This window comes from Lagopus muta, chromosome 16 (assembly GCF_023343835.1).
Source record: "Lagopus muta isolate bLagMut1 chromosome 16, bLagMut1 primary, whole genome shotgun sequence".
Taxonomy (NCBI): domain Eukaryota; kingdom Metazoa; phylum Chordata; class Aves; order Galliformes; family Phasianidae; genus Lagopus; species Lagopus muta.
Genome location: NC_064448.1, coordinates 1827966 through 1836838, shown reverse-complemented (window position 1 = coordinate 1836838; position 8873 = coordinate 1827966). Strand labels below are relative to the sequence as shown.

At 44.8% G+C, this 8873-nt stretch overlaps 1 protein-coding gene across 1 annotated transcript; it reads left to right on the top strand.

Annotated features, from left to right (window-relative positions):
- Positions 1–8016, top strand: CBLN4 (cerebellin 4 precursor). The gene is made up of 3 exons (XM_048962811.1): positions 1–1726; positions 2894–3010; positions 5546–8016. Exons 1-3 carry the CDS (start codon positions 1451–1453, stop codon positions 5741–5743), a joined length of 591 nt encoding a protein of 196 aa, XP_048818768.1. The 5' UTR covers positions 1–1450; the 3' UTR covers positions 5744–8016.
- Positions 8017–8873: the final 857 nt, after the last annotated feature.

Below are 8873 nucleotides of genomic sequence, written 5' to 3'. Positions count from 1 at the left end.
ATGTTAAGGGGGAGATGTTGAAACAGCGTGGGATTATTTATACATATGTATTTATCTACAAAACATTGTGAAGCAGAATCTTGCTGTTTTCACACAGTTCTGCTTTGCAAGGGTTCTCCAGACAGGTGTTCCTATGTGTGGGCATAAATCCTTTTATCTGCAGATCCAACTTCTACAAAAGAAATAATGTTATGATGCAAATCTTTGTTTCCTTTCTTATTTCCTTCCCTTGTTTGCAGCAAGTGCCTCTTCTCAGTTTGACTTTTCATCGCTGTTGGTGTCACTGGAAGAAAAGGATATCAATGCATTCCTAGAAAACAGTGCAGTTTCTTTTTTAACTCTTGTCTGAGCTAAGGGATTCCTTAAAATTTGCGTCTGGCTTTCAGAATTTGGCAGAAGACTTATTGTAGGCTAAGGGGACTTTGGGGCTGCTCTATGGCTTCTTGAAGGTGTGGGCAGTGCAGGTGGCCACAGCTCCAGCAGCTCCAGTTGGGTCTGGCAGCTCCGGGCAGGGGTTGCTGGACAAGAGGTGAATGAAGGCTGCTCGTAGCGGTTGACACGCTCTGCTGACAGGCTCTGAGTGCCCCAGCTGGGCAGCGCCGGGTCCGGGTGCAGTGCCAAAACAAAACCGCCGAGCAACTCACAGGGAGGCACCTGCAGGTTGAGATGCTGCCTCCCAACCAGGCTGCAACTCTAACCCCCGCCTCCTTTTAAGAGGCGTTAAGAGACGTTGCACTGATCTGTTGCTTTCCCTTCGGCTTTGCAGCTGCCGTAAAAGTTGGCTGGGAGGACGAGTGTGTGCGTCTGTAGGTGGCAATTCCGAGAGGAAGGTCCATCCCAATGGAGCCCAGCTAGGTGAGGGACGGGCAGGCTCGTTGTGACATAAGTCTTTGGGGATTGTGGCAGAGAGAGAGAGAGAGGCAGAGACAGCCGGAGCCCGCAGCTGTACCGGACCCGGATCAGACAGCGGGGTGAGCGCCCGCATCTCCAGCTCAAAGCAGGGACACAGAAGCAGAAATCATGGCAACGTGGAGTGGTTTCATTTCTTCGTCACCTGTCTCTCATCAATAATTCACCTGACGGTTTTTTTTTTTTTCCTCCCCTTTCCTTTTTTCCCCCCTACCTACCACTCTCCTCATTAATCTCTTTTTTGATGCGGAGAGTGAGGGGAGAAAAGCGTGCACCGGAAAGTCTTTATTTTGTTCGGCTGCTTTTGTAAAGAGCTCGCGAAAGGACCAGGTAAATTAAAAAAAGAAAAAAGAAAAAGGCACCAAGTGGTGGCGGGCGGGAGGAGGAGAAGACGGAGAGGTAAATAAATAAATAAATAAATAAAAGAAGGGAAGAAGCCGGCAGAAAGAAGACTTTCAGAGCGGCTGCCGCTGCTGCCGGCGGGGAGCGCCGCTGTGCGCGGTGGCCGGAGCGGGGCGCGGAGCGGCCGCGGGTGCGGACCATGGGCTGGCGGCTGCTGCCCGCCGTGCTCCTGGCCCTGGCGCTGGGCGGCCCCGCGGCGCGGGCGCAGAACGAGACGGAGCCCATCGTCCTGGAGGGCAAGTGCCTGGTGGTGTGCGATTCCAACCCGACCACCGACGCCAAGGGCTCGTCCTCCTCTCCGCTGGGCATCTCGGTGAGGGCGGCCAACTCGAAGGTCGCCTTCTCGGCGGTCAGGAGCACCAACCACGAGCCCTCCGAGATGAGCAACAAGACGCGCATCATCTACTTCGACCAGGTGAGCTGGGGGCCCCGCGGGGCCGCGCTGCGCGCAACAGGTGCCACCGCCGCCCCCTCCCCGTGTCCGCCGTTATTTCCCACTGGAGTTTGGATGGCAGCGGGAGGGGCGCAGCCCCGCACAGCACTGCGCTCCGCTGTTCTCTCTTTGCCTCCCCGCCCCCGGAGACGGGGCAGTCCGCGGAGTGGGTGTGCACAGCCTTCTGAAGGGGAAAGAGGAAGGATTTGCAGGGAAAAAAATCATTAAAGTTTTCTCTAAAAATCACAGCTTCGTAGCCCAGCCCCTCTCATCTCAATCGCATACAAATACCAGCATGCGTTTAATACGAGCTCCTGCCCTAGGGCAGGTAACTGAGGCTGATGCTCGCTTTAGTCTCTGTCTCCTATCATAATGAACAGTAAATTGTGGTGACAGCTGGAGTCAGGCTTGTAGCACAGCTTTATGCTGTTTGCATCTCCCCAACCTTGTGGGCATTCCTGACGGCTTTCTGTAAAAATATCAATTAAAAATAGAGTATAATTAAGTGGGATGAAATAAAAAGTAGGAACTAAAGGAGATATTTATCATACGGATGATGCACTTATTTGGTGTATTCCCCTCTGTTCCTTGACTCTGTTTAACCAGACCCAAATTACAGTAAGTGCTTACATAAAGAGGGCAGCAAAGGCTCCTGGCCAGACGGTGCTCATCCACCAGGCATTCCTGGAGCTCATCTGACTGAGCACTGAATGAACTGTAATGTTCCCATACATTCTTGCTTCCAGCTTGATACTTCCAGGAAGGTGTAGAATTGGCCATTGCTTTGTATCCCAAACTGGTGTGCCACCCCCAGAATCAGTGTTTTGATGTCATTTTGGGGGGATGATGAACAAAAATGACTTTTGCCAATATCCTCTAAATGTGTAGAATAAAGGTCATGTAGGTGTGAGATGTAGCAAAGTAAGAAAGATTTCCCCCTCATCTTATTTATCGTAAGGCTGCACTGTAGATAGAACTAACATCCATTTTATGTGTAATATTTCCACGTGAGTTGATAGAACAGTAAATAAAAAAGGTAAATGTGGATGGAAAATCTTCCTTGGGTGAATGGTTTCTCCAGTTGAAAGTCTGTGTTTTGAGTAGTGCTGAATGCCTGTGCTAATTCCCATCTGTACTTTTTGTTTGTAGATCCTAGTAAACGTGGGCAATTTTTTCACATTGGAATCTGTCTTTGTGTCACCAAGAAAAGGAATTTACAGCTTCAGTTTTCACGTGATTAAAGTCTACCAGAGCCAAACAATCCAGGTACGTCTATACAATCTTCTCATTGAATAGTTTATTCACAATATAATCTAGCCTGAACACAGGAGTGTTTCGTACACTCTTGAAGAGGAATAGCTTAGTTTACATCAACCTGTGGTGTACAGCTCCCAGCAGGGTGAATATATTTAAATTGAACAGCTGTAATGAGGCAGGATCCTCAGCTGAGATATTGGACAGCTTTGCTGCAAGAACCAAATATCTGGGTGTGTGGGGTATGAAACAGAATGGACTGAGTAAAATATATCTCTAAATTTCACTTGGTTGCCTAAATACTATTGAAAAATGGTATTTTGCTACATGAGTCAGTGTGGGGATATGTAACAATTCTGTCTGTTCTGCTAGAATCTCATCACCTGGCTGCCAGGTCATGGTGCCAGATGGATGCTCATGAACCCAGCCTGCTGTGCACCAAGGCTGAGGTGGTTGGTTTGTTCTGCAACAACCAAAGTGTTATATCCCTGTAGGGAGCCTTTATAGCAGTTTAAACTTGCTTACGCATTCAATACATAAAAGATGCCTCATGTACTAAAAAATGGTGTAATTCTACTTTTTTCTGTAGCTTACTAGCAGCTGAACTACATAATTAAATATAAATTATTCTAAGTTCCTGAACATTTCCTTGCTGAGCCAAAAGCAAATTGCTCAAAGCCTGTTCCTTAATCTTTGCCCCAGGTCATGCAGTGCCTGTGATGTTTGTACTGGCTTTCTAGATGTAGAATAACATTTTGTTTCCACCTACGAGGCCATTGGATCCACAGAAGAATCTGATGCTTTTCCCCTGACCTGTCTTGCCATTGGATATGGGATATGTTCTTCACATGACAGGGCTGAGACAAAGCTGATTTCTGCAGGAGTGATCCCTGTGTGCAGCCCTGGCTTTGGGCTGCCAGTACTGAAAGGTGTGAATGGTGGAGAAGGTGGAGGACCTGGAGGGCCATCCCTGCTTATAGCTTTGAGTCTTTGTTTCATTCAAGACAAAGATAAAATCTGGGATGAAATAATGGCATCATCAACTCCCCTGTAATGGGCTATTTAATAAACTCTGACTTGGTTCCTTTCACTCTTGAATACCAAGCGTTGAAATGGTCTGGAATGATGGATATCAGCCCTTGTTATTGGGTTTAAATTACATGTTGCCAGGAAAGATATCAGGGCTTTGGTTCTGGAAGTGTAGGGCAGACTTTGGTGTTTCACTGCCATGTACTCAAACCTGGGAGCTGGGGAGTGTAACAGAGAACATCATGGCCTGCCATGTGACATCTGCACATCTTTCATCAATGAAGTTTTTCAGAAGTGATGGGTGGGTTTGGTTGGCTCTATTTTGGCACAGTTCATGTGAGACCACTTGGGGCAAAGCTGCAGTGTGCATCCTGATGAGGGGCCCTGCAGGAAACCAGCCCAGTAGAGAACAAAGAAAGCCAAGCCTAGCCATGAGCAAACTCTTGGTGTCCTTTTGTGTACAGCATGTTGTGATAGCAATAGGGAGGACTGAAAGCACTGCCATGGAGCAAACCAGCTTGAGTTCCAGCCATGAGCAGCCTTAAACACCGCTGACTTGGCAGAAGGCTCCTGTAAGTGATACCACTGCGCCCCTGAAACATCTGTTAGTGCCATTAAGTATCATTAAGCTGAAATTGGTTCCCTGGGGACATCTGATTAAGTGGATTTCCCCGATAAAGTGAATCCCAAATCAGTGCCAGATTCTGCTGCCTGACTTTTGCTGAGCAGTAATTTATTCTGCTGTGACTCCTGTTAAAACTGGTGAGAATGTGTGCAAGGCCAGAATACTCCTTTTGAACAGGCATTTCACCCCTCTGTGACTGCTTTATTTCTGTTTAAAAAGAAGAAAACTAACATTTGCCTCTGGGGAAATGGAGGTGCGTGGACCTGCCTGTGCCCCTGGCCCTGCCTGTGGGTATTTACACAGAACCTGTGTGATGCACTCAGGGCAGGGGCTGAGCTGACTTCAGAAGTGTTCTGTGGAAGAATGGGTTCACTATCAAAATGCAGCTGCTCATAAAGCTGAAGGTCTGTTCTAGACTTTAAAATGCAGCTACTGATAGAAGGGATGTTTATTTTACTCTCAGTGGAGCGTAAACTTCCACTCTACTGTGGGACTTCTGAAATGTAATTAAGTGCCTATAGTGCATCTCCAGGTGCCTATAAAGTCTCATGAAATTGTTGCCTTTACTGAATGTGTCTGAATGACCAGTGAAATGGGTAAAGTGGAGCAAAACGGAGCTCCCAGGTCCATGTTACCAGAGAGTGAGCACAAACGGAGCTGCCTGGCCAATAACTAACAGCACATGCAACCAGTTATCCTTCACTCTGAGCCCCAGCCTTGCAGTTGGGATGGTGTCCCACTGATTGCAGTCAGCTGCAGATCAAGGCCAGGAAACAAAAGGGCTTGTCCACAACATACCTGTGGCACTGTAGTTAATATTCAGTGATATTTGTTGGTTTTTTTTTTTTTTTTTTGCTGTTAATTAGAGCTTCTCAGTGCTTTTTCTCATGCAGGTTAACTTGATGCTCAATGGGAAGCCAGTCATCTCTGCTTTTGCTGGGGACAAAGATGTCACTCGCGAAGCTGCCACTAACGGAGTCCTGCTCTACCTGGACAAAGAGGATAAGGTTTACCTGAAGTTGGAGAAAGGTAATCTGGTTGGTGGATGGCAGTATTCTACGTTTTCTGGCTTCCTGGTCTTTCCACTGTAAAGTCAATTTTCCTGTGACGTTTGTCCGGTTGTGGAGTCGTCATTGCCCCTGTCACATGAAGATCATTCTGTCATCGTGGGATTGATGTTTCCTTATTGGTTTTTCATGGGTGAATATGGATTCTCTTTATGGATTTTGGCCTCATCTGAACTGCACAGAAGTTTCACAGAATTTTGTGTGTTTGAATACAATATGTTTGGATTGAGACTAAAGCAGACGATAAATACCTATGCTTAATGTTACGGTCTAAAGCTGCCTGCACATTTTATTCAGATTTCGTTTACTGGACTTATGGATTCATGAGAGAAGTGGATTTTCTTTAATTGTGAAATGACTGGAAACCAGGTCCATAATTTAGCAGAATTTGAGTTCATTCTTCAATCAAGAGTTAGTGTGTTGCTGCCAAAGAACTGTAAATTGATATATTGGTCATACATGTTTCTGTCACTGGGACTTAGCTAACATAACTCATTCCATTGTCTTGAGAAAGGTAATTACTTATGCTAAGTGACTGACTTTAATTCTCCTCTGCTGTAGTGTCTTGGATGGTTCACCCATACATTTATGCTCTGTCACTGGCTATGATTGCATCTTGCCTGCAGAAAGCTAAGAAGGTATGGCTGGATTTTAGTGGGATCTGTAAGTTTTCCAAAAACAAGAGCAGCTGACAGCCATTAAGAAAAATACTCCTATCAGGGTTAGAGGTGATCATCCAGGCACGATTTTCAGAACAGCTTTGCTCTTCAGGAAATCTCACGATTTTCAATTTTAATTGATGTGATTGATAATAACTGCTATATTGAAAACCTGAGGGATCCCTTCCTTAGACACAGACGCTTTATTAGCAGGAAATGCGTCCCCCTGTTTGTAATTATGCCCATTTTTCAAACCTTCTCTTGTGTTACAGGTATCATCTGGCTTTGCCTTAACTCCACAACTGTATATAATGTTAGATTGTATGCGTAACAAATCTGGAATCCAAATAGGCAGTACCTCATTTGGTGCAATATCTTTTTTGTACAGGTCATAAGAAGCTCACAAACTCATTGATTATGTCATTGTTACATAATAAAGATTAATATATGTTAGCTGAATTTTTGACCTTTGGATGTTGGAAGTCACTTCATGCTATTTTTTTATAGGATATAATTATTATATGCAAGATATGAGCTTTTGGGATTCACAGAGAGTGCCCTGGGAGGCAGGCGAGCTGTCCTGGTTCAGTCTGATGGAATCCTAGAGGTAATCAGAGTGATCTAGAAATAACCTATGCATTTTATTTGAAAGCAATCAGGCAGAAATCCTGGCTTTGAGGAAGTTAATGTTAAGAATCACATTGATTCTGAAGGATTTTGGATGAGATCTATGCTTTAGGTTTTGCCATCAGCATTAAACTCTGGTGCAATTAAACTGAATATCAATTGAAAATGATTTTCATGAGCTGCTAATGAAACCTCCCTTCCTCTTGCCCTTCAGTGATATGAAGTCTGCTCATGGCTGATGCTTCCATTACAATTTCTGAGCATCACTGGCAAAGGATTGTGCCCAAATTCCTATTTTGTGTTTTGGCTCTGTGTTTTTTTTTTTTTTTTAATTTCAGAAGGTGAGATGGGTACATATGGGTACATTCCTATAGATAGGTCAGATGAGGAGGAGGTCATTTGGTTGAGACCGTATAGTCTCTGCACAGAGCACTGCAGTTTGGGTGGATGTGGAAGGACGTGGCAGGAATGCAAATGATTTACTTCTCTAAAAAATACATTTGAAAATGTCCATTATGAGAGATCAAAATGTACGACTGCTACAGCAAATAAATGTGTATATATGTATATACATAAAAAACATTCTGTGATTGCAGCACATAACATGCATGCCATTATGAAAAATTTATTTTCCATTGGAGTTGATTTCAGAAGGGAACATCAGCACTTCTCTATTTTGTATAAAATCAGTGGAATCTCAAAGCTCGCTTTAGCCACTGACTTCTGTGAAATGTAACTGCAATGCTGCTCCTGCACAGATGGAAGAGGAATGGTACTAAAAGTGTCTGTATACTTTTTGGAATGATCAAATGTATCCAACTCCTTCAGTCTGTAAACTTATGATCTCTTAAAGCTGCCTTCAGCAGTAATACTCAGCTCTTAATATACTGCTGATTTCCCCTTGGCAAAACGTTTCCTCTTGCTTCTGAGTTGTTAACAGATATTTAAACTTGAACCAGAGTCTAGGAAATTATTCAATTAAGAGATGCATTTTGATAGAAATGCCCTATGTTTTTCTCCTCTGCCTCTAAAATGACATTTCCTGCCCAGTTCTGCTGCTGGTGAATGGGAGAAGCACAGAGCAGTGACTGGGAGCAGCAGGGTGATGTGTGTGAGGTCACAGCTCCTGGTTAAAGGTCTCAGCAGGAGCAGCAGTGGCAGTTTGTCCACAGCTAGGGCTGCCTTGCAGAGCTCTCCCATTCTCTGATCCCACACTGCTGTTGTGTTGACAGGAGTTTCTCCCAGCAGAGCTGCTCAGAGGTCACCTCGTGCAGAAGGAGCTGGGCTTGGGAGCTGCTACTTTTCTTCTCTGTGCATTCCTTTTGCTGCTGTCTTCCTGCATCCATGCTGCAGCATCAGCTCTGTGGCTGGAACAGAAAAGCATGAGCACATGAGAAAAGTTTCTAGCTGAGTGTGGTGCATACCTTCTTATTATCTCCTTAAAATGAGATCTCTATTTTCAATTTTTTCTCTGTATTTCATTTATTTTGGATCTGTATTTGATTATGAAACTGAGGGAGGGGAAAAAAAACAACTTATTTCCCTGCTCAGGTGATGTTTTGTGGCAGAGGCAGGCATTGCTCTGTTCCCTTGCATTCACCCTTCATCAAAGCAGCTCTGCCCTGCTTACTGGGAGGCACAGAGCATGGAGGTGGCACATGGCTGTGGAGCCCGAACTGGTGCTATTTAAAAGAACCCAGGTAGCAGAAAGCAGACTGAAGCATTTCCCAAGCAGCTTTTTCTTTATGAAAGAAGGAAAAACTAGCTTTGAATTATGGAGAAGGAAAATGTGAGGGTTGCATTTTATTTATTTATATGCATTTGTTTTACATTATGTCACTTTTTGGTAGTGCTGGAGGTGATTCAGT